The sequence below is a fragment of the Tursiops truncatus genome, chromosome 10 (genome assembly GCF_011762595.2).
Source record: "Tursiops truncatus isolate mTurTru1 chromosome 10, mTurTru1.mat.Y, whole genome shotgun sequence".
Lineage (NCBI taxonomy): Eukaryota > Metazoa > Chordata > Mammalia > Artiodactyla > Delphinidae > Tursiops > Tursiops truncatus.
The window spans coordinates 14,215,688-14,241,523 of record NC_047043.1 but is presented as its reverse complement, the minus strand read 5'-3'; the positions used below and the strand labels follow the sequence as shown (position 1 = coordinate 14,241,523).

The 25,836-nt window shown below is 39.3% G+C and overlaps 1 protein-coding gene across 4 annotated transcripts in view; it reads right to left on the bottom strand.

The window, feature by feature from the left end:
- The window catches only part of RNF144B (ring finger protein 144B), a 151,903-nt gene that overhangs the window by 85,693 nt on the left and 40,374 nt on the right, over window positions 1-25,836 (bottom strand). For all 4 annotated transcript variants that reach the window (XM_019945152.3, XM_073810396.1, XM_019945153.3 and 1 more), the window contains exons 3-4: window positions 22,515-22,619; window positions 11,419-11,479 (exon numbers count right to left, since the gene is read on the bottom strand). In XM_019945152.3, the coding sequence (XP_019800711.1) occupies window positions 11,419-11,479; window positions 22,515-22,619 (166 nt within the window). The remainder of the gene's footprint in view (window positions 1-11,418; window positions 11,480-22,514; window positions 22,620-25,836) is intronic.

Genomic DNA, 25,836 nt, shown 5'->3' with positions numbered 1-25,836 from the left:
TATGATTCACAGGTCCTCAGACTCCGAGAGATGAACCCCTCTAAGATACCCAAAATTTTGGGACAGGATGATTAAAATGTTAAGGAGACACTGACACACATATGCTTCAAGACCCTGACCTTTGATTTTCACACCATTTATGTTTTCTCCCAAACTCTTTAAACTGCTTTGCAAATACTAAGCCCAAAGAAATGAAGTGTGGCATGTAACTTAGCACTAAGGATTCCCACCTTAAATATCTACTTACCATTCTAAATCACAGGTCTTCTAAAAGTTTGATGATAATGGAGGGAAAGGAAAGGAAAGTTAAGAGATATTATAAAATTTATAGCATCCCTACTGATCACCTTAAAAAGATTCAAGTATGCAACCTGTCTTCATAGCTCTAATCAATTAAAATTATTTGGTGGATGTTCTGACTTGTTTCTACTTGTTTCAGGTATCTGGGTGGCACAATAGAAACAGAAACAATAAATAGGGGAGCAATGAAAGATTCTGATGAACTCCTATTAACAAAAGGGCCTTAGTATGCAGTGCAGCTATGACACACAGTCCAATGCAAATGCTAGGGAAGAGTCGGAGACACAGAAAACAGAGATCGTCTGTAGTTTTCTCCACTATGACAGTACATAAGTGACAATGAAAAGGAGTGTGGAAGGAGAGGCAGAAGCGAGACATTACAGGCTTCTACTCATTTCTTTCATTAGAAGTCATGTTCTGTAGGAATAACCTATAGAGCTTAACAAACACCAAAAGTGGAGTTACTAGGAGGTGGATGTGACTCAATTCAGAAATGAAATTGGCTACTCCAGCCAATTCTAGTGTTATCTACTCAATATCTATCCTTACCCCTGTCAACCCTCTTTGCTGAGAACTTTTATCTATCTCTACAGAGGTGGAATATTCCAGAGACTTGCTTTCTCCGCCTTCCCTGCAGCTAAGGCTTGGGTATGCGACAAGAGTCCTGCCAACAGGAGGTCCACCAAGGGGCTGCTGGGACAAGATCTCTTCCCTGATACAGGGGGAAGAATCGTCCTTTGGTCTTTCTGCCTTTGAACACAGCCGTTCAAAGCTGACTGAAAGGCTACTTTCAGTCTGGCATATGAAAAACAAACTAAAAATAATTTTGGAACTAAGCTGTCCCCTGGAAAATCATTTACTTTTTATAACATTGAAATATATTCAAATTTCCCCTTTGTTTCACCTTCTTTTCCAAATATACAGTTCTCATTCTGTGCTTTTCCTTCCCCCTAAAAACCCCCTCTCTTCTCTACCAAGTCGTAGCCTATCCATTCCTAAAGGACCTACTTTCACGTGCTTGTCTTAATTTTTGGAGTCACAGAACATGCGTCTTGTTCACTGCTGTTCTCTATTCATTTCGTAGAGATGGTCTTTCTCTCTTCAGACTGTAGGCAAGAGCTATTTCTTACTCTATTTGTGTGCTCCAATATACCTGACACAGTGATGGGATGTTACCTATTGATATAAAGTAGTAATTCCTGGGGTTTTCAAAAGCATAGACAGCCTGCTCTGCAAATAACTGATTTATAATACATACAGTAATAATACCATCTTGAACTGCCTTGCACCAAAATTCCCTTCTGGGACTCTCATCAATAGATGTGCACACTAAAATCATCCAATATCAGTCCTGGTGTTGAAAGTATGTGATGATCTATATTAGACCATAGATCTCCACCCACCTCAATCAGGGCTCTCTACATCTGAAAAGATGTCAACTTGGCAAAACATGGACTTTTACATATAGCACTTTCAAAACTAAACCTCTTTTATGAAGTGTCACTTACGAGGGCAATGATGAAAAATGTTTCTAACATTAAAATGAATAAGTATTCCTTCTAGAATCCTACTTTCTCTCTATACCTAACATTCATTCACTTCCTATCTCATCTTAATCCTTGGGTGAGCGATCCACATTCTCTGATTCCCATTCCTATCCCCTCATATCCTCCTTAAGTCTTTAAAACAAAGTTTTTACTCCCAACACATTAAATAAACTGCTCTCTGAAAGGTACAACTGACATCCCTCTAGTCACATCCAACAAATGTTTCTCAATCCATCTTTTATCTGATACTCTTCTTGTAACTCTATCTAAGGCACTGGCCTCTCTGTTTTCTTCCCACAATCTTCCTTTCCCCTTTATCATTAATACTGCTTCCTTTGCTCCAACGATGGATGGTATCTAAGACTTAGTCCTGGATTTTACTTATTTATAGAGCTCACACCATGACTAAGCCTCAACTCTCATTTTAATTTGGACTATTCCAAATTTCTCCCTCAGGTCTTACTTCTTGTGATGATAAGACTGAAAATTAGACAAATGTCTATTATTCATTGTTCATTCAACAAATGATCAATTTCAGCTACTTACTGGACACCCTGTGTATAGAGGCTTTGCTCCTGAGAAATCTCACAGTATGAGAAGGGAAAGAGATGTTTAAATACAATGTAAAAAGTAGTAATAATAAGCTATGTAATAACTGACAAAACATCTCACAAGATAACAAAAATAAAACTATTAACAAATATCTGTGAACAGATCTTAGGGGATGGAAGTAAGAAAGTTTTTAAAATACAGAAACATTCTTATACACAGAACGATTTTTATGCTTTTTTGTCCAAGTATCCACAATTAAAGTTTCCCTTTTTAATCAGCTCTAAAATCAGAAGGTAAAACTAGTCCCTCCTAATCACAGTACGAAGCAGGTGACACAGGCTGAGATGAAACACAACGAGATTAAGTTAGAAAGAGCTAAAGCATCACATAAACACAGATTAAAAAAAAAAAAAAGAAATCCCTGGAATAGCAATTCTGTAGGCAGCCAGAGTTTACAAGGTGTAAAAGTGAAAGAAGAGTCTCCTTCCAGATATTAGAATAAAGATTCTGCACTTAGAGGAAACACTGAGCAAGGATACTGGCAGTCACCTCCAGAAGTGGGTTCTTGCCAGTTCACAAGAACCCACTGCATCTCTTTCCAACTCCATGTTCAGCGACATCACATTGGCTGCTGGAAATCAGCCACAGTGGAAGTATTTACACCACAGAAATTGGTAAGCACTATAAATCAAAGCCTTCTCCACCCCCCTAAAATCTGTTTACAATACATCATTGAAAGCAAGCCAAACTGAGAGTGAACACATAAATATATAAAACCAACTCCAGCACAGACAAGTATGGAGCACCGTGTGGGAACGTGAAGGACAGAACTCACACGGCACAAAAAGAAGTCAAAACTATAAGAGAAGGGATGGTTCTTTCAAACAGATTTGCTGATCAACTCTTCCCACTTCCTGAACATCCTATATACAGACAGGTATTTATCCCAGAAGTCACATTCACAAATGTCTACATCTTCTTCTAAAGAGTACTTAGTATTTGGTTATATATTCTAGTTTACTATTCATTAACTGCTTCTTGCATATCTGTCTGGGTTCTTCAACTCCAGGGAGAGCTACCCTAGAGGACAGGCTTAGGTTCCACTTAGAAACACAGCACATCACAAGGAGGTGTTTCTGGGTCTCCCTAGCAGGCTTCCAAGCCCCCCTCACTAGGCCAATCAGTACCATCAGATGGGATGCATTCACTATATTCCCCTCCATCCCAGCGGATCAAAAAATTTCCTTTTATAAATGTAGGGGGCTCGGGGAGAAAAGGAAGACCAGATATCTACTAATTTAAACCAATGACTTCTCTCAAACGGGGCCCCCTTCTCCCATCAGCCTCCCTTTTAAATAATTTAAATAAAAAGAAAGTCCTGCTAGTTAGAATCACATGATTAAAGCCTGGAGAAACGTCTATCCATACAGGAGGTACCCACAGTAGCAATACAATATCTTTTGTTTATGGAACGTTTGTTTTGGGGCACAGATTTTTTTTTTTTTACACAGGTACTTGAGCGTGTCCTACAACTTTTAAATACTGCTCTGCTTATGTAAAAGATACTTGCCGAAAAAGGTGTGTCATTATTGCCTTCTTGATAAACCATTAAAGGCAGAGTAAATGACTACCCTGGTGGGTAGGAGGGTTGGGGATGGGGTGGGGGCAATCTAGCCAAATTCATTAAAGTCCTCTCAGTTTATATTTCTATGTTAAAGTAAGGAGCAAACTAAGTTAGCAAGGAGTTAGGGAATGAGTATTCAAAGGAGTAGTGACTCAATTTCTCTTACTGGATGTACAGACGGGACCGCAGAGATTTCTCCCTTATAGTCAAACAGCCACACGCTGCAGAAATTCATGATGGACATTTCTGAATGAGAAGAAAAGGTACATTGGTGTTTCTGGGCCTGAAGACACGAAGAATACTTAATGTGTTTTTCTCTCTGCCTTCTCTATTTTTGATTCATGACAGAGATGGCTCAGCTCAAATGCACACTTTCTACTCTTTCAACTGAGTGACTACAGTATTAATTTGGTTAGAATTGGGAAAGATAAGCCTTTGGGACTGTTAACATTTGTAAGAACCAGATGATACTGAGCAAACATCACTTCTGTTTCTGAGGGTTTTTTAGCTGTGCAATTTTAAAAATCACATTTAAGAGAACCGTGAATACGTAGCCAACCTACACATGGTTTTTGGTCTGACAGATTTCCAACTTTTATCCAAATAATGCAAAAGAAGGGATTTACACATGTAATAAGGCAGTGCAGTCTTACACGGAGCTAAGTAAGCAGAGGGGAGCAACACAGGAAATAATCTGGGGATAGTCGTCAAGGGTCTGGTCGCAGATGATGATGATAAGGCCTAAATGTGGTGAGAAGCCACTGGAGGAGAAGGCCATTTTGATCAGGGGAGTGCTGTGATATGACTTCCACTTTTAGAAGATTATTCTGGCTACTGTAGGAAAAATAGGTGGTAGCAGAACGAAGTGGCAGCACAGAGATCTAGTAAGAGGCTATTGCAGTTATCTAACCCAAGATGATACGTCTAATCCAAGATGATATACGTTAGAAGTGGAAGTACTAAAAATGTGGAGCATAGTTTGAAGGTGAAACTGTCAAGATTTCCTGGTAGAGATGCAGTTGGATGTAGTCACCCAGTTGACAGCTACTGACCTAGACACGTACCTGGAACATAGTATTCATTGAGTAAATGAGTGAAGCAACGTAAGAAATAGTATCTGTAGGGCTTCCCTGGTGGCGCAGTGGTTGAGAGTCCGCCTGCTGATGCAGCGGACGCGGGTTCGTGCCCCGGTCCGGGAAGATCCCACATGCCGCGGAGCGGCTGGGCCCGTGAGCCATGGCCGCTGAGCCTGCGGGTCCGGAGCCTGTGCTCCGCAGCGGGAGAGGCCACAACAGTGAGAGGCCCGCGTACCGCAAAACAAAACAAAACAAAACAAAACAAAAGTATCTGTAGATCAATTCCCTATGGTAATAAAAGATAATGAAAGCATCTATGGCAAGGTTCTATATTGTTCAGCCCTGCGTCTAGATATTTTCAGAGAACAGACACAACTCTTCAGAGAGATGTTTGTATAGGGCACCTTGGAGTCTCTTGGAGAAGAGCTTCCCACAACAGAACAGGGATCTAGACATACAATTCTGGCCAGGTTACACTGAAAAGGGATCTGAATACAATATGGCACCTGTCCTTCACATTATCCTTCAGCCTGGCTCCCAGAAAAGCAGCTACAAGTAAAAGTCAAAAGAAGCTAAAAGAGTTGTCTTGCTTTTTTTTAATTATTAACAGTCCAATGTGCCATTAAGAGCTCCATTTTGCTTCATATACCTCAGGTAACAGAGTATACCACAAGCGGGGCCTAGACGCCAGAGTGGTAGAAACGGTGGAAAAAGCTGAAGAGCCAGCAGACGTTGGCAGCCCCGGCAGCTAACAGGACTTCCCAGAAGCCAAGCCAAAAAGGCACGTATTAGTGGATACCAGGTGGTAGCCAAATCGCTATCCCACGAACAAGAGCTGTCTTCTCCTCCACACCAATCATCTGAGAGGAGTGTGAAGGGAAGGAGAGCCCCCGGGGTTGAACGGAGGACTTTCTAAAACACTTTTTATTACTATTACTGTGAATTCAATTCTACCTCCTGGCTTTGGGCTCAGGAAACACAGTTATTATGTAGATAAACAAAATGCACATTATTCAAAACATTTAAGGTTCAGTTTCTTCCTCCTCCCAATTTCTATTCCAAAGATGGAAAAAAAAAAAGAACTGATGCATATTCAAATAATTTCTTCTGTATCAGCAGTGATGAAAACTTTCTGCAGCTTTGAGATGGGGCAAAGCTCAGAAACCTAGAAAAAGAGAACCGTACCCTCAACACTTTAATATGGACATGACTGAAAAGTGATTAATTGTAACATACTTACATCAGAGACAGACGAAGTCACAGACTTGAACCGGAATTTACTTATGAAAATTAGAATTGATTACTGAAGTAAAGCCCCACTATTTGATCTTCAGATTCTGCTTCTTCATGTAAATTACATAAGGCAGGAAACGCTATTTAAAACTATTTTCTACTTCTATACTCTGACAATTATTAGGACATAGACACATTCCAAGAAAATAAAACTGTCATGAAACCTACAGACCACGTCTGACCCCAATAACTGTTTTCAGCTTTCAAAAACTAAACTCCAGACCCTTGGTTTTCCCACCTGGAACTAGATATGTGAAGCTTACTTTTTATTCGGCTAGATATTTTCTCAGCTAACACAAGTTGTTTTTCTGCCATCTTCTACCATTGTGAGGCTGTACCAAAAAAGACATCGGAGGCACGTCTATTATTGTGGGAAATGCCATGCACTCAAGCTAATTTAATTATCAGCTGAGCTAAATCAAACTGTTTTAACTTTTACAACCCACTGCATTTTTAATTATGCCAAAATTAATTTGCTTTCTACTATCTCAAAGAACAAAGGTCTTCTGCAGATAGTTAAAATGCAATTAAACCAAACTGATTGGAATTAACATCTGCTACAGTAAATACCCAAACAGAGGTGGCCATCAGCAGAGGAGTTGCTCTCAAGATAGTTGATGAGAACCACAGCATTTCAAACTTGGAAACAACTTTTGAGGTTATCTAGTCTAACACTGTTATGTTGAGACCAACAGAAGTTAGGAGTCTGCATAACACATGGTTAGTGAGTATGTGACGGGATCAGGCCTTTTTACTCCTAGAATACCATTATTTATGTAAAAACACAATCATGTTATTAAATAGATTTCAATCCCCCCATCACCATGGAAATCGTTTCTCTTTGAAGCAGCAACTCTGAATGCTCCCTCTCAGCAAGTCACAATCTCCTTGGAGGTGTTCAGAGAAGGCGGATTGATGCTTTGAGTAAGAATACACTGTATGAAGGAAACTGATATGATAGGTGGGGTAAGGAATTTGCCTTGATTATCAAATTTCTATACAACTCTCTAGAATCTAGGACAATAAGGAAGGAAACACACTGAAAAAGATCTGAATTAAGATGAAAAGAAAACAGAGTGATATTATTGTGCACTCACTCCAAGACATGATCTGGGTTCTGAAAGATTCTTTCTTAGTTTAGTTTAGAAAACTGGGGACAAGATTTGGGGGTGGTAGTGATGAATAACAAGAAGAATAACAATAATGGCATAATAATTCATTGAATGCACTCTGTGACATACACAATATTAACTCATTTATTCTCTACAGCAGCTCTGGGACCATCATTCCATTACTATCCCCATTTTATAGATGAGGAAATGGACTTGCAGAGAGGAAGAGGAAAACACTTATGAACACTGTGCCTCTTATTCAGGTCCCTTTAGAAACCTCACCCAACTTGCTAATAAATGTCTTTTCTTGCAGACACTTCAGTTTTTCAGAGGAGAGCTGTAACATCTAGACGGTGCTGTGTTAGGTTTAAAACTGATCAACAAAATGAATGGGATGGTAAAGTTGAAGAAGTGTGAAGCCAAGGAGAAAGTGTTACCACCTGAAAGCACAGAATAGCTTGGGAAGGAAACCCTAGACTTAGTCATACATTTACCACAAAACACCAGAAAATCAGGCTTAAAAAGAAAACACACACACACAGATGATAAGAATGAGCTTGTGATCAGAAACTATGAAAAGGAAGGTGACTAATGAGAGATGGGAGGTGTTAAAAAATAAAACTGAACTCATGATAAAATCATTTAGTATCACCCAGTCTTAAAAAGTAAAAACACTAAAAGAAACCAAATAGCTACACAGGAGCTCTGGTGAGATAAGACCTTAATAATTAGATAGAAATGATGGAGTGGGAGCATCTCACCAAGGGCAAATGCAAGAGCAAGATGAAATTTGAAGAGCCGTCTCATAAATGTTAAGGCTCAAAATGAAAGGAGGCTTTTGTAGGGACTTCCCTGGTGGCGCAGTGGTTAAGAATCTGCCTGCCAATGCAGGGGACATGGGTTCGATCCCTGGTCCAGGAAGATCCCACATGCCACAGAGCAACTAAGCCCGTGCACCACAACTACTGAGCCTGCGCTCTAGAGACCATGAACCACAACTACTGAGCCCATGTGCCACAACTACTGAGCCCACGCACCTAGAGCTCGTGCTCCACAACAAGAGAAGCCACTGCAGTGAGAAGCCCACGCACCAGAACCAAGAGTAGCCCCCCTTGCCCACACACAGCAGCGAAGACCCAACGCAGCCAAAAATTAATTATTTTTTTTTAAAAAAAGAAAGGAGGCTTTTTGTGAAAAATGCTGAGAACAAAAGAGCTTTCAAAGAAAAATGGAACCATAGCTTGAAGCCACATCTGGAATTGCACCTGGCACACACAGATACTCAGTACATAAATAAGTATATATTGAATACATGAATGAATACAGTAGGATTAACGGATGATAACAGGGAAATAAAGCCCTATTGTATTCACTTTTTTTATGAAGGAGAACAATAATGGCATTTAAACCATTTGTAAGAGTCTCTAGCCACTTGGTAACTATACAAATATCCAAGAACAGACACATTCACTCACCAAGGAACTGAAGCAACTTGCAGTTACAGTAAGTAAAAAGGATCACGAAAATTAGAAAAAAACTCTTAAGGACTAGAGATGCATAATCTTAACCCAACTTTCCAAAAAACTAATTTGAAAAAGTAGGTTCTGGAAACAAGAGACAAACAAAATTCTAGCCTTAATAATCAGACATGTGCTTTGAGAACCAGAAGAGAGTAAAGCAATAATCGCTAACACATGCCAAACTCAGTATTCCCTTTTCTTTGTTAATACTGGAAGACAGACACAGAAAACCCACAAACACAGCAGTAGCCAACGGAAAAATCACAGATGGATGAAAAGTGGATTCACAGAATCCACAGCATCAATGCCAAGTTGACACTTCTCTGCTTTGTGTAAACAGAGTGGTGATTTGGGACCATTTCTGTTCAAAAGATTTTCCCCACAAAGATGCAGATGAAAACAAAGACACAGAAGACAAGCTAATCATATATGTAACATAATGTAGAAGAAAACTAAAACACTGGATGACAAACTAAAAACTAAAAAAGAACTTGGTAGGCAATAAGAATTGGACAAAACTAATGATAATTTTTCTTACTAAGATACAGAGCTGCCACTAATCTGATTCTACATTTTTTTCAGAGTAAAAACAATCTCTCCAATTCTATCTGAGTCCAGCCAATGAGTTTTAGTTTCCACCAGTTAGTCATTTAACCCATTCATAATAGTAGCATTTAATACATCTCAAGATCCCCTCTTAAAGTGTTCCACATAAAATATGTTCATGACATAGACCTAAAGTCACCTAGCTGGCAAGTGTTGAGTTAGAGGTGAATACGAAGTCTATTATGTAAAACAGAGGTATACAATTTAGATAAAGATTATTCCTATCAAGTAAACTGCATTTACTTAATTCTTACTTGAATTAAGAATTATTCTTACTTGGAATGTTATTAAACTTATTCTTACTTGGAATGTCTATTTTCTAATAATAATTATTTATAATGGATGCTGAGGAAGAATTACATGAGTACAAATTGCCTTCCAAAATCACCTACCAGCCACATCCATCCATGGGGTTAATGCCTAGGTTCCAGCAGTAATTTATTTTTTTAATGGAGGATATTGGGATAAAGTGGGAAAATGGCAGGGCAGATGTCTGATACCATTCATCAGCATCTGATGTTATAATGCTCAACCTAATCAGCCCACGTGGATGGATTAGGGAGGGTCAATATAAACTACCCCATCATTAAGTCCTCTAGTTAGCTCAGAATCTACATAGGACAGTGTAGATGGCATATCAGGCTATGTCTTCATCCATTAAACCTAAAATTCATTTGACTCTTCTGGTTCTGATTCTATGTTCCACAACATCCTTTTTGCATCTTCCTATAGGGCAAAAATGTAATTCAAGTAATGCAGTCCAAGAATTTTTAAATAAACTCCATATATCAGTCTTATAAATTTAGTTAAATGATATACCCATGAGAGATGAATCTGCTTTTGGCTTGCTGAAAAAAAATAAGCCTGTGAGACTGAACCAAACTTTGGTCAAAGGTAGTGAATGCCATCCTGCGATTCTCCTGCGAATATTCCTATTCTTACCCCCTTTATGCTCCACATGCTCTTTTTTATTTTTTCATGTAAGAATTATCTGTCAGGGTAATTGCAAAAATTAAATGAGATAAATTGTTTACCAAATTTACTGGCACATTAAAAAAAAATGTTCATTTCTTCCCCTACCCTCTTACCTCTAGACTTTATTAATCCAGATTAAAAAGGTAGCAATCAGAAAACTGTACATTCATGCTAGATTAGAGTTGATTTTATATACTCAACGAGGCCTATGAGTTCCAGAGGAAACAATTTTCTTCTACTTCTCAGATATGGAAAAGTACACCAAAAAATAATTCCTACAGATAAAAAGGCAGTACAAATAGAAAAGCTATATAAATTACCCCAAGTCTAAAGTCAGAAAGAAAATTAGTCCAATACATTGGAAATAGCATTAGAATGATTACTCAGCCATCACTCTGACTGAACAAGAACAAACGGTGACTATTACAATGAGCAGTGAAAATGTTTGGATGGATGAATGTTTTGAAGTGATCTTCACGAGCAGGGAAGTTGGTAAAACCCATTTTGAGGGTCACTTTCTTTGTCGTACTGTTATTGTGAAACTACCCAACTTTTGCAGAACTTCTCTCACGTGAGCCCAATTAAAAATACAAAACAACCAACATAAGGAAAGTTCTGTTTCCTGCCAGTCTGCATTTTTTTTTCCTGGCTGTGGCTGACAAAGTTGAAATTTTATGTTGCAATTACCGTTTGTCTTTTTCTGAGTACCCTAGTGGCTTTTCTGACAGCTCACAGCTGCCTTAATCTTCCACACAGGTTAGGGTTAAGATGGTCACATTCACCATCAGGATAAAAAGAAGAGTGTTTACATACCTCGTTCAGATTTTAACCGCTGATAAAGCTGAAACTGATCCACAGATACCAAACAGGCAATCTGAAAGCAGAGACATTTAAAAGGTGAGATTTCAGTCATCACAGAGCCCTGAGTTACCAGTCTTTTTATGATCCCTTTTTCTTGTTTGGCTTACTGTATCCTCTCTATACCAGCTGTCCACAAACTTCTTTTTCCTTATACTGTTCATGCAGTAACAGAAGCAGTAATTCCCAAATCATCCCCGGTCCTCTGCCATGGCTAGGATTCGCTGCTCAAGGCATCAGTTACAGAACTCAGGGATCACCTCCTGTTCTTTTATCAGCATCTAACAAGACCAGACAACCAAATTTTTGGACTTCCCAAATTATCTGGGCACGTATACAAATGATGCTCCTCTTCTCTTTTAAGACATTTTTATTTTTATTATTTATTTATTTTTTTGCAGTACGCGGGCCTCTCACTGTTGTGGCCTCTCCCGTTGCAGAGCACAGGCTCCAGACACACAGGCTCAGCGGCCATGGCTCATGGGCCCAGCCGCTCCGCAGCACGTGGGATCTTCCCGGACCGGGGCATGAACCTGTGTCCCCTGCATCGGCAGGCGGACTCTCAACCACTGCGCCACCAGGGAAGCCCTTAAGACATTTTTAAAAGATTATAGTTCTACTGGGCATCATTCTTTAAACAAAGCCTGAAGATTCAAGTGTAGGGAGTAGCTGCGGTGACTAACAACGAAAAAAGATTATAGTTCTAATCTAAGAACTAAGACTAAGCTAAGAAAAGCTAAGACTAAGATCAGGTAGATACTGTCTCAGGAAAAATGAGAACTTCATTAATCACCTAGGAAAGAGTACTTTCTAAGCAACAGAAAAATCATTTCTTCTGACGAAAATCACCTCACGGGGCCTTCGGTGATCACTCATTGCCATCCATGCCCTGGTAGAAAAGAAATGCCTGAGATATTTCTTGTGGCTAGACTCCCACTTCCATTTCAGATGCCACTAGGAAAAAACAGTGATTCACATCTAACTAAATGACATTTCAGATTAATCATTTTTAAATTGCATTTCAAAGGCAGATGCAGGAAAAGCTAACTGCTCTTAAACTGGCATTCTAAAAATAATAATTCCACTGACGTCAACATATAAATATATTGACATTGCTTAAAAGATTTATAACTGAGAAAATCAAAGGACTTTAGATTAGGTTTTCAGACATTCGGCAAGTTGATAAAGGACACAGTCTTAGCTTTGGCAATTCCAGCTGTAAAACATGACATATTTTTGGTATAAAATATATCTAGATGAAAGTTCTTGCAACTAATGGAAGGAAGTCTGCTTTGAGAAAACCCTTAAAAATGAGGCATCTAAAATGTTATTTAACAAATATATTTTAAAAGGGAATGAAAACCTAATTCTCCCCCTCACAAAAAAATTCAACCTGTTTATTTTGCAAATGAATTAAACTAAGTTAGCTAAAATGTATGAAGAACCACAAAATGGGCAAGTTCAGTCTTCTATGGGCCAAGTAAAATCTCCTAAAATGCAAATTTAGTTATGACATTTTTTCCGGTTGGGGGGAAAATGTTGCATTTTCATCTGGCACCTTAAATAAAAGCTCCTTAGCAATCCCTGGGGAAAAAAATCACGGTTAATTTTACATGATGTGTATTTTACCACAATTTTTTTAAAAGTATGGTTAGGCTTTTCTCATACTGAAAGCCAGTTTTGTTTCATCTGTTATAATACTATGTGGACATCTTTCCTGAAAGACAAAGGTGTCTCAAATAAAATGCAGAGTTGGAGACAGAAGGTACAGGCTCGTGAAGAGATCGGAGGCATTAAGAATCAGAGTATAATTCTTGACTTAGTCACTGATTCACTGCAGGTGGAGGACAAATACTCTAATACGACATTAACTTTTGGGCCAATGGTACTTGGGGAATGATGTCATCTGGGCCTGAGAGACCTCAGTGATATTCTAGAAATCTATTTTTAACAACACGCCCCCCCCCCCCAAAAGAAGCTACTTGAGGTCTTTGATTCTATGGGACAGTCTTGTACTCTAACTGCCACCACCGAAAATAGTTTCTGGACTGATGAAGACCTTCTTCAAACCCCTGAAAGGCAACCCCTAAAAATTATGATTTTTTTCAATGACAAGCAATTTATATAACAGCTAAGTCCAACGGAGTTGATGGAAGACAAAGCAAACAGGAGATATTTTAGACACAGATGAAATTCTAATGAGAAAAAGGACAGAAATTAATGCAGTAAAAAGTCAACAATGATAGTGATGGAAGTTAATTTTAAATTAGAAAGATAAATTTCATCCGAGGACACATTACTGCCAACAGGGAAGTCAGAGGTCTCTAACTTTTTGTCTCTTACTCTACCTTGTATCTCCTATTTATTATTTTATAGCTCAAAGGTTTGTATGGAATTAGGTCTTAATATGGTATATCAATTTTTCTATTGAAATGTGTGATCAAAAAAGCTAGTTCCATCACTTCTCACTCACACAAAAAGTTAGTTTCATCACACTCACGGTTTGATCCTTTTGGAATAAAGTTAACACAAAACACACCAGTCTATTCTCCAGCCCCTACCTCCTGGACTTCTTTTCCATATACTCATTGAGAGTCTATTACAGGCAAAGCATTGGCTGGAAGCTTGGGATACAAAAGAGGAAGGAGATACCAAAGCTGCCTTCAAGAAACTTAAGTTACTCAGGAGGCAATATGTACACATAAGTTTAGAAAAAGATCTATTCCTTGATCTTATCATTTTTTAGATGTCATAGATTAGAGGGAATTTTCTGAAATATTTTTATATACTTTGACTTTAGATGAGAGAAAGCTGAACCCAGTTTAAAAAAAAAAAAAGCTGATCCGGAGTATTAAATTCCTGGTTCTGTTACTATTTGGAGCTAAGTCACTATTGCTCGAGGTCTTTACAATTATAAAATTGAAATAAATGTGTTAGGATGATTACCGAAGGTTCAATCAGGCCACAGGTTAAGGGGCTACTGCTTAGAAAAAAGAAACAAATCAAAAGGACACTAAGATTGATTGTAAAACTGAAAATCCTAGAGAATAATAAAAGAGATTATATATAATGAGGTGTCTTATGTATTCAATTATCCTCTTCCTGCCAACAAACAAATTCCAAATCATTCAAAACCACACCAAGACACCTTTTTATTTTGAAATAATTTTAGACTTACAAAGAGTTGCAAAAAATTGTATAAAGTTCCTAAACGCCATTCCCCCAACTTCTAATGGGAACACCTTACATAACCATAGTTAATTATTAAAATAATAAAATTTACACTGATACAAAATAATTAATCTGTAGTCCATATTCAAACTTCACAAATTGTCCCACTAATGTCTTTTTTTTTTTTCCAGTCCAAGATCCAATTCAGGATACCACCTTGCATTTAGTTGCCACGTCTCCTTAGCCTTCTCCAGTCTATGGAAGTTCCTCAGCCTGTTTTTGGCTCTTATGACCTTGACATGTTTGAAGAGTCCAGGCCACTTATTTGTACAATGTTCTCCTATGTGGGTTTGTCTGATGCCTTCTCATGATCAGGCTGAGGCTGTGCATTTTTAGCAAGAATATCACAGAAGTGATGTTGCGTCATCAGGAGATACATGACGACAATCTGTCTCATTACTGTCGATGTTAACTTTTTAACTTGATTAAGGTGATATCTGCCAGATTTCTCTACCCTTTGTAACCAGCAAGTATCCTGTAGTGAGATATTTTGAGATTCTGCAAATACACTGTTTTTCATCATATGTTTTCCCACTAATTTTTGTATCTATCAATAATTCTTGCCTATAATAATTATCACTGTGTTACTTGCTTAATAATGATTTTCTATTTCCATCATTCATTTCCGCATTTATTAATTAGAATTCTATTATAAGTAAGAGTTGTCCCTTATCCCTCATGTATTTGTTTATTCCTTTATTTATTTAGGTCAATATAGACTAACAAGGCTTATTTTATTCAGTGAGTTCTAATCCATTACTAACCAGACTCATATTTCTTAGAAACAGAAATTTCTAAGTATTTTCTCATCTATTGAGAGAACTCCCCCCTCAAATCAACTACTAAAAAATCCTGAACTTGATTTAAAGTGATTTTTCGTTATTTGTCTTTTGAAATTTGTACTAACCTACCTGTTAAACAAAAATTTTCCTCCCCTCCTATCCAAAGACCACATTTTCTCCTCATCACTATTGAAACTTTCCAAAAAGAAAAAAAATTTTCATTCCAAGAGAAGGCAAATTCAGTTTCATTTTAATAGAACAAAAACAATAATATCAGAATAATAACAACAAAAGGCTACTAATTACCTGCAATCACTGTCTTTTTTGTTGTTGTTGTTAAAAATGAACCTGGGGGTATTTATTCAATACCCAGTTCCTACTCTGATGAAAGTCTTCACTTTTTCACCCCCCTCCACCTACAGCAGAGCATAGGCAGGGAATTCAGAATATACGTATATGTGGGGTGCTAGAACTATTATATATAACAGTTAATTGGATATAGCTAAAATCCACAAATGAGAAGAAACAAAAAGTCACACCCTTGTGGACCATTACTAACTATGACCATAATATTTGAGCAGACATCGCCACCTACATTGACACTAACCCTACAAAAACCAAAGGAAAAGAAAGAGCAGACAGGGAAGCCTGCTTGCCAGAGAAGCATTAATGCTAAGAGTACAGTGTGTTCTCATTATATTGATAAATACAATATATGCTTTTAGTTAGAAAAATAAAATGGTTAAAACACAAAAGCTAGGGATTGGCTTTCATGTATGTACTACCCATCAAGGTCTGGAAAGCCAGGACAGAAGAGGGAAAAAATAGGCTGGACTTTACTTAGGTTTGACCCTTTAAATCATACTTCTGCTATGGCTGCTCTTAAAAATGAAAGGAACAGGGCTTCCCTGGTGGCGCAGTGGTTGAGAGTCCGCCTGCCAATGCAGAGGACGCGGGTTCGTGCCCCGGTCCGGGAAGGTCCCACATGCCGCGGAGCGGCTGGGCCCGTGAGCCGTGGCCGCTGAGCCTGTGCGTCCGGAGCCTGTGCTCCACAACGGGAGAGGCCACAACAGTGGGAGGCCCACGTACCGCAAAAAAAAAAAAAAAAAAAAAAAGTGAAAGGAACAGGCTGAACATAGAATACAAAAGATCAGTAGATATGGAGATGAAACTGACCACAGAAATTGATCATTACAGCATGTCAAGGTTTTGGCAATTTTTGAAGGGCTGTGACTTGCAAAAATACTGGTAAGAGAAATAGTACTGGCCGTATGGATAAGTGCCCTATCACGCTAACACAGAAACTAAGAATGTTTCCTATCACAACCCAGAAAATAAAAACTGGCCCATCCACCCATTCATATGACTGCAATAAACGAAGCTCGCACTAGCTATCAAATCCTAGCTGAAAAAACAAGAGGGCATCATTGTCTGAGAGCCGGAAGGTATGGCCCATTGGGGAAGCAAAAGATGGAGGAGACCTGGAATTCCAGGGCCAGGAATCTTTCAGAAAGGGCTGCTTTCACTCTTCTTTTTCCACCTGTTCTGCAGAGGCCTCAGTACATCTTCCCACATCATCCCCCGCCTCTCTCCCTCAGCCCATCAATGAGTAAAAGGGATATGCCCACGTGCACATCCACGTGACACATTCACCCCACTGCTGCTGAGTCTTCTTATATTTGCCTTTACTTAAAGGAGAAGCTTAGAAACATTACTCTCCATTTACATGCAGTTTTTAAAAAAATTATATAGCTATACCTTTTTTTAAAAAAAATCATTTATTTATTTATTTTTGGCTGCATTGGGTCCTCGCTGCTGCGTGCGGGCCCTCAAACAACATTTTAAATATGTTCTAAGACAAAATTCAGCTTGGAATCTCAAAAACATCTACTAACTCCAGCATGGCAGATTCCTTTATCCTGTGCCACCCCAAAGTTTTATTCTTCTCCAGCCAACAGGGAACACAGTCAAAGGTTGTTTATAGACATGCTCAGTCCCTTCCCATTCAGGTCCTTAAACTACAGGAACATCGATATGGACACTTGCCTGGGCATCCTCATTTTTCCTCTGCCCCAGCTTCATACTCAGATAATGGGGGGAAAAATGAGTTAAATGAAAAGACGGCAAGTGGAGACAGGGCTAAAGGGTGATTTGGGGGGAACAACTGGATCTCCTATAATTCCAGCAGCCTTTACATAAGCCACCCTAAACAAATACGAGTAAAAACTGATATGATACGAGTAAAAACTGTGTTTATTTTGCAAATATAACTTCAAATTTCTTGGCACTCCACTCCTCCATCCCCCCATCCCAGTCCTTCCACAGTGCCCCACCCTAAATCCCTTCCTATAGCAATCTGGAGCTCCCATTCTTGACAAGAACAGCTGCACCCATTCATCCTCTGGGTATGTGCTGTGGCACCAGCAGTAAAGGCAGGTCATGTCAGTGCCCCAGGACTTGGAAGGAGTATTGGTGGGTGAGAAGCTGTTCCCTGTCATCCACTGCCAGCTGGCAAGGGGTAGAAGTTCAACTTCTCAGGCCGTGTAATGGTAGGTATGTGCTCCACTTTAATTTTTTTTTTTTAATATGTATTTTTTTAAATTTATTTTTGGCTGCGTTGGGTCTTTGTTGCTTCATGCGGGTTTTCTCTAGTTGCAGCGAGTGGGAGCTACTCTTCGTTGCAGCGCATGGGCTCTAGGGTGCGCGGGCTTCAGTAGTTGTGGTGCATGGGCTCAGTAGTTGTAGCTCTTGGGCTCTAGAGCGCAGGCTCAGTAGTTGTGGCGCACAGGCTTAGTTGCTCCGCGGCATGTGGGATCTTGCCGGACCAGGGATTGAACCTGTGTCGCCTGCACTGGCAGGCGGATTCTTAACCACTGCACCACCAGGGAAGTCCCTCGCCACTCAAATTTGACATGGCCCAGACAAATGGGTCAGGTTCTCCCTGTGGTGGTATGTTACTTCCCTAACACAGTAAGGAAACTGCTTAAATGAGTCATCACCTTTTTAACAGGGCTACTAACTTCAAGCAAAGGCCTTGCCTGAAGAAATGCTATCAGGACCAACCATCTGTGTCCTGCCTTTCATAATTCCATGTTGGACAAGATTCCTGGATCAAGTGCATTCGAAACGCTGCTGAGCAACAGCTGAAAGTACCAGATGACGCAAGTAAGGTTTTCCTTTTCCCCCGGGGTCCCAGTAATTGCGCCTCTAGGGCACAAGTCCTCCAGTCACTGACTCCCGCCAGCTTCCATGACATTGAAGGGAAGCTGCCCTTTCTGCTGTTTCTTACATAAATAGTATTTGGGTTGGGCATTGAATGCTTTGCTGATGAAGCTACTCCTGATAAATAGAAGTGAAGGGGCAGAGCCACAACTGAGCCAATTTGGGAGCATTACAGCTTGCAGGAGACACACATATGAAGCACAGTCAACTGTGTGAGCTAGACCTACATAGGAAAGCATTCAGAGGTGTCCTCTGAAGATGAAAAATTTTAGACTTACATGCATTTTGTAAGACAATGAACGGTGAAGAACCATATATCGTACTATAAATAGCTGCAGCACAAAGGGAACCTCAGCCTTAACCAGAATTATGCTTTTTTTTTTCAGAATTATTCTTAACAAGCAAAGTATATTTATGTGTTACCTATAAAAATAAATACTTCTTTAAATGACGGAAGAAGCAGTCATAGAGACAGAATCCAGTCGAGCACAATGTCGATAAGCCCCATTGTGATATACTCAATAATATCTAGATTAAGAGCTATGTGATAGAATAATAATAACTGTATATGAGAAAAGCTTGATGTCAAGTCAGAAAGGGAGATGGTACAGCCCAAGCTCCTGTGTGTCAGGTATTTGCTTTGAAAGGAATAGTCCCATATAAACTGTCGAACCCACCAATAGCTCCATTATAACCTACTCATTTCTCAGTTCAAAAATGAGAGACGATCACCACCACCACCACATTTTTTTACTCTGAAAAAAAAAATAGTGGCAAGTTAATTAAGAACATTTGATTACTATAATTCACACCCATCTTCAGTCAGGCTCTTAGCCAGACCTATGAGTACAGAAATGGTCCTTTAATGTCCTGGAGTGTCTCTTACTTACCTAATGGGAAACAGACTTTGGAGAATGTAAGAATGTACCATAGTTTAGTTTGGAGTATGTTTTCGTTCTGTGTTTCAAATATCCTTTTGTCATTTTTAAGAGCCATTATGGGTTTATTTGCTTTTAATGCAGCCTAAAAGTAAAATTGTTTTTCGAGTAAAGCTGGGTAAATGGAATCAGCCCTAGGGAAGTGTGAATGAGCACGTGAACAGAGGGAAAAGTAAGGATTAAGAAGGAGAAGAGAACTACAGGGGAAGATGACCAGGGAATGTCTATACTAAGAACACCAGAAAAGTTAGACTGTTCTAGAGATCTCTCAGACAAACCATGGCCTGTCTTCATTCATCTGTACAACATTAGCCCTAACATTTGATATCCAAAATGTCAATGGCGAATGGTTACCATTCATTCAAAGTCTAGAACGCCACTGTGTAATGAGCTTTCTGCAGATGGAAATGTTCTGTTCTGTGCTGTCTAACCTGGTAGCCACGAGCCACATGTAGCTACTGAGTACTTAAAATGTGATCAGTGCAAACAAAGGAATGAATCTCTAACTTTAATTTTAGTTAGATGTAAATAGACACCTGTAGGCTTATCTAGAAGAGAGACTGGGATTACTTTCAAAGGCTTATTTAGAAACGTCACTTCATTTATGTTTAATCGATTTTGCATACATGAATTAAATAAGATTCCATGGCAGACACGGCTCTTGCTGCCTGTTCCGTCTCACACTTTTTCCTCTTATAATTATCTGGCTCTTTATCAGTATAATGTCTCCCTGCTAGATCAGAAGCTCCAAGAGGACAGCACTGGGACTGTCTTATTCACCTCGCTGTCCTGGCCCAGATCAGGGCCTGGCACATTGTACACTCAGTAAAAAAAAAAGAAGCATATTCCCTGGAAGGCTTATGTATAGGAAGATGCTCCTGCAAATCTGGGTCTCATTTTAAAAACCACTTCCAAGTTGCACAGATCAATAGTATTCTTGGTAGATAACCTAATTTTTCCCCATTTTAATTTCCTCTACCCATTACTCACACAAAAGTAAACATTTCTCACCACAGGATGTACATATTCAATACTGCCTTTTTATTTTTTTTAATTTTTATTTATTTATTTATTTTTTTTGCGGTACGCGGGCCTCTCCCTGTTGTGGCCTCCCGCTATTGTGGCCTCTCGCGTTGCGGAGCACAGGCTCCAGACGCACAGGCCCAGCGGCCATGGCCCACGGGCCCATGGGCCCAACCGCTCTGCGGCATGTGGAATCTTCCCAGACCGGGGCACGAACCCGTGTCCCCTGCATCGGCAGGCGGACTCTCAATCACTGCGCCACCAGGGAAGCCCCTGCCTTTTTATTTTAAAAATTCAATTTATTTCATGATTTTCCTAAAATGAACAACTTCTAAACCATTATGTATTCCTTTTATTCTTCCCCCCAAAACACTTCAAGCTCAATTGTACCACTTACCCGATATTTCATAAGCTAAACACAGGGCGCTCAGATGCAGATTGGTTAAATATGGTCTATAACATCTTTCTGACTGCTTTGCGTACAAAGCAAAGGATATATATGTAAAGCATATATATTTGTATACAAAGCATATGTGTGTGTATGTATCGTGTTTACATACACATATTCATACACACACAGGCACGTATCCACATACATACATATCCACACACCTATATATCTACACACATATATGCACTCTATTGGGCTTTCAATTATCAAGTCCTTTATCGTGCATTCTATTTATCTACCTAGTTCTACGCTTAAAGCCATGTAATTTGTCAGAAAGTATTGGATTGGAATTCTAGCTCTTCTGCTTTTTAGATATGCACTCTTGGGCAAATTACTTAGACACTCTGGGCTTCAGTTTTATAAGTTTGTTGAAAGGATTAGATGGTATACTGGCTAAGAAAGCAACTCATGAACACAGACAAGATTTAAAGTGAGCAGGGCTGGAAGGTTGAAAGCAGATTTAAGGGCAAGCTACTAATCAGGGATTGAAAAAACAAAGGAAAGAGATACATCACAGTCTTAATACAGTGGGAGAAGAACTCACTCAAAAAAGACATTTCTATGCCTGATAAATATTGAATGAAAGGCCTTTCTCTGCTCTTTGGAAATGGTTCAACTCAGGCTACCTTTGCAGAATCACAATAATTTATATTATCTATAACCGTGGCTAATCTGTCACCTGTTTATCTGACTATTCAGATAAGGCCACTGACTATTCAGCCTCCAAACCTCACATTTGGTAAATTTCTAGCAACTTAGCCTATTCTAGAGCTTCTTCAACAATCAGAGGGCATTTAGAAATAGAACCAAAGTAAGTAACAACTTTAACAGTTTCTATAAAGAATCCAAGGTATGTAGCAATAAAGTACTCCTTTAAAAAGTTAACCTCTGGGGACTTCCCTGGTAGCACAGTGATTAAGGATCTGCCTGCCAATGCAGGGGACACGGGTTTGAGCCCTGGTCCGGGAAGCTCCCACATGCTGTGGAGCAGCTAAGCCCGTGCACCACAACTACTGAGCCTGCGCTCTAGAGCCCGCGAGCCACAACTAATGAGCCCGTGTGCCACAACTACTGAAGCCCGCGTGCCTAGAGCCCATGCTCTGCAACGCGAGAAGCCACTGCAATGAGAAGCCCGCGCACCCCAACGAAGAGTAGCCCGCGCTCTCCACAACTAGAGAAAGCCCGCGTGCGCCCAGCAATGAAGACCCAATGCAGCCAAAAATAAATGAATAAATAAATTAATTAAAATAAATAAGTAAATAAAACATGATCTTTAAAAAAAAATAAGAAGTTAACCTCTGTATTTTGTTTCTAGACTCCCTGGCAGAGAAGCACATAAAGAGTCAAGATCGTAGGAAATCATGTCAACAGGAAAGAGGGAAAAATCAGTGCAGTCATCCATACCTCAGCTTCCTGTAGGGTCCCGTGGTTTAGGCACACCATGTCAGGGCAAGTGATGGGAGACCCACATCCTTCTCGGATTGCCAGCTGCATGTACTGTCTCAGACACTAGGTGTTAAGAAGAAAAAAAGACAGATAATTACCCACCGCGTTACAGAAGCACCAAGCTTATATAACCGCCACTGCCTCCTCTTCCTTAACTGGCAGACCTGGGGCTCTTGTACTCAGGAAACATAAGTTATCTTGCGTGTGAATAATACTAAGAGCCATCACTCTGGAAAGAATGCAGAGACAGGTAATTAATTATGCATGACTTCGTCCTAAGAATACTGAGTTTATCCAAGGCAACAAGTCAATGCCTGTATGCTCACACATTTTATCTACCATAGATTGGGAAAAGGAGGAATGTTCTTTTGCACTAATGGCAAAAGCCTTCTTTGTACTTTTTTTTTTTTAACTTACATGACTTCCCGGTTCCATTTTTACGCAGTGGTCCTCTCCCTCAAAATTTGCCGGGAAATAGAACTCTGTGACCCTCGTGCTGAGCTTGCCAAACAGAATCAAAATAAGATTAAGGCACTGGCTCCCCTATGAATGCTCTCAATAGCAAATACACCTGGAAGAAGAAGCGTCAAAGACAATTTGGGAGAATGAGACCTTCCCAGAACTATAGGCCTTGGCAGATGCTATGATGAGGAAGTTTGAGGAGAACCCGGGGAGAGAAAAGATTGGATAGGAAATAAGAAATCCAGAGAGAAGAAGTAGAACACCGTAGACAAACTTGGTCTACTCATTGCCTGTTGCGTGTGGATCTTGGGCACTGGGTGCAGAAGTGAGTCAGACTGAAAAGGAACTGAGAGCATTAGGAAGACCTCCGACCCCTCCCTTCTCCCTTCCAACCCATCCCCACAGGCCCACAGGGAATTAAAAGGCATAGTTCCGGGAGATCAAACTCTTAAGAAATTCAAAAGCTGGCTCCTCAATTTCTACTAATTTGCTTATAATTGGTGAGCTCTTTTCTATATGCATGATGAAAAACAATCAAGCTCAAATGTTTGAGGAAGACACCCCCCAAAATACATAAGCGTCAATAAATTAATGACTCTTACAAAGTAATGATTAGTCATAATTTGGTTCTGATTTTTACAACACTATACATTTATGTATCAACCTGCTACATTAAAAATACTGCTGTCGCACCTTTTATAAAAGCTTAACTAGTAAATAAATCCTAATGACATAATTGTGAAATCTTTTCCTTCCATTGACCATCTTTATGCATTTTCCCTGTCTGAAAATAAAACTATCACAATTGTATTATTTCAGAAAAACAATCACGCATTTATCTGATTGAAGTTACTGTTACAATGTAGTAATGAATTAATGACTAAGGCAAACCATTTAAACCATATTTTTAGCTCGGTAAATACTTAAAAATTCCCTTTTCCAAGGAGTCAGTTTTTTATCACAGAAAAAACTAGAAAATAACCTAAATATCCAAAAAAGAAAAAGGCCTCAATAAATTATACTAAAGTCATGCAATAGAATGCTGAAGAATCGAGAAAAGTATTTTCAAATGATGTTTAAAGACATGGGAAAATGCTTAAGATTTAGTATGAATTGGGGAATAAAAGATGATTTAGTATGAATTGGAGAATAATCAATATCTGAGAACAGAGTCCTCTTAAGTCACTCTTCCCCTACAATTGACCACGTATAGATATAATATTTTAACTTTCACTTTTTTGCTCAAGAGAAGAGTGAACAATCACTTGCTCTAGGAATTACTATGCCAGACAAGGTCTCCAGTACGAGGAAGAATGATAAGAAAGCAGTAGCAAGGAAATGTGGGGAAGAACTTCAATGTACAGGCAAAACTCGAGAGGAACTGCAAAAGTGGCTAAGAAAAATAGTGTCACACTAAGGGACAAATAAATGAGTCAATGATGTGAAGCCCTGTCCACCTAGCTCTGCTCCTGAGGACCTCTCGGCCTTCCAACTGCCACACAGATTCCAGCGTTCCTGCCTTGGTCTCTCCCGCTGCCACTTGAAACTGATGTAGAAAGAGTGAAAATGTATGGTCTCTAGGCTCAAAGGGAAGATATCTGAGAAAAACAAAGTGAACAGTATAATGACCGTCAAATCCCAATATCTGGGCTCTAGCCTCAGTGCCACTCTATCAGGTGACAATGGGACCATTACCTAAACCATGACCCCGACTTGCCTCCCTTAATTTTTAAAATGGGGACAATAATACCTGTTATGGCTACTTCACAGGGTTTAAAACACTCATACGCACAAACACAAAGCTAAAATTGTGTACATGGAAGCCCTTCGGAAGTGTGCAAACTGCAGAATATTTAGTCATATTTCTACTGCATTTCACCTGGTCTCAGACTTCTAAAAACTTTGTGGAGAAATGTTAATCCTTTAGCCTTCTGAGATTATTCTTTCTCCACTCCCTTCAGGAAACTCGTTAAACCACTTGTGGTAGAGAAGCTCCATAAACAGAGCAGATATTTATAAGAGAACATCACACACACCTCTATTCAATCCTCTCTGTAGAACTATTTATTTGCATCTATAGAAAAGGCTTAGAGTTAAATAGGAACTAAAGGGACTATGTGAGTCTTTATAGGCAAAAAAATTCATCTCAACTTATACTGCAAACTTGTAAAGCTGAAATCTAAGTTTTCCCAAGAGTTTATAATGTATGTTCTATTTGCTAATGTAATGCTCTTAGATACACTGCAACCAGGATACATAAACCCAGTGAATTTTGAAGCTTCCCACAGACTCTCCTGACCACAATATTATCTGACCTGTGCTTTTAGGACAGAAGTTAGAGGTGTATACACTGACTACAGTGTCTAAGTATATAACCTTTTTTTTTTTTTTTTTTTAAAATTCTGAGAAACACTGCTTCAAAATAGAGATTCGTAAGTGCATGTTGCTAAGTGACGCTACAGCACAGGCACTTGACACTCCCTCACTACGGGCATGCATTTCTATTCAAAGGCAAAGAGGGAAAACAACCAGCCCAAGTTACTGCCTCTTATGAATTTTCAAGTAACTTAGGTTCATTATATGTCTTCTATTAGCTTTCACAAAAATTTAATCTCAAACCCTCCCTCTCTTCTTTAGTACCTCTGGCTAAAGCACAAAAGAACCATAAGCATGCACATGAACCCCTGTGCACGTTACACAAATTAAACCTACGTACAACGGTTAACAATTCTGGGAGAAATGGCACCTAGCTTGTAAATACAGAGAAACACAGAAAGAGAAAAAAGAAAACTACCATCATTTAGTCACATTAAAAAAA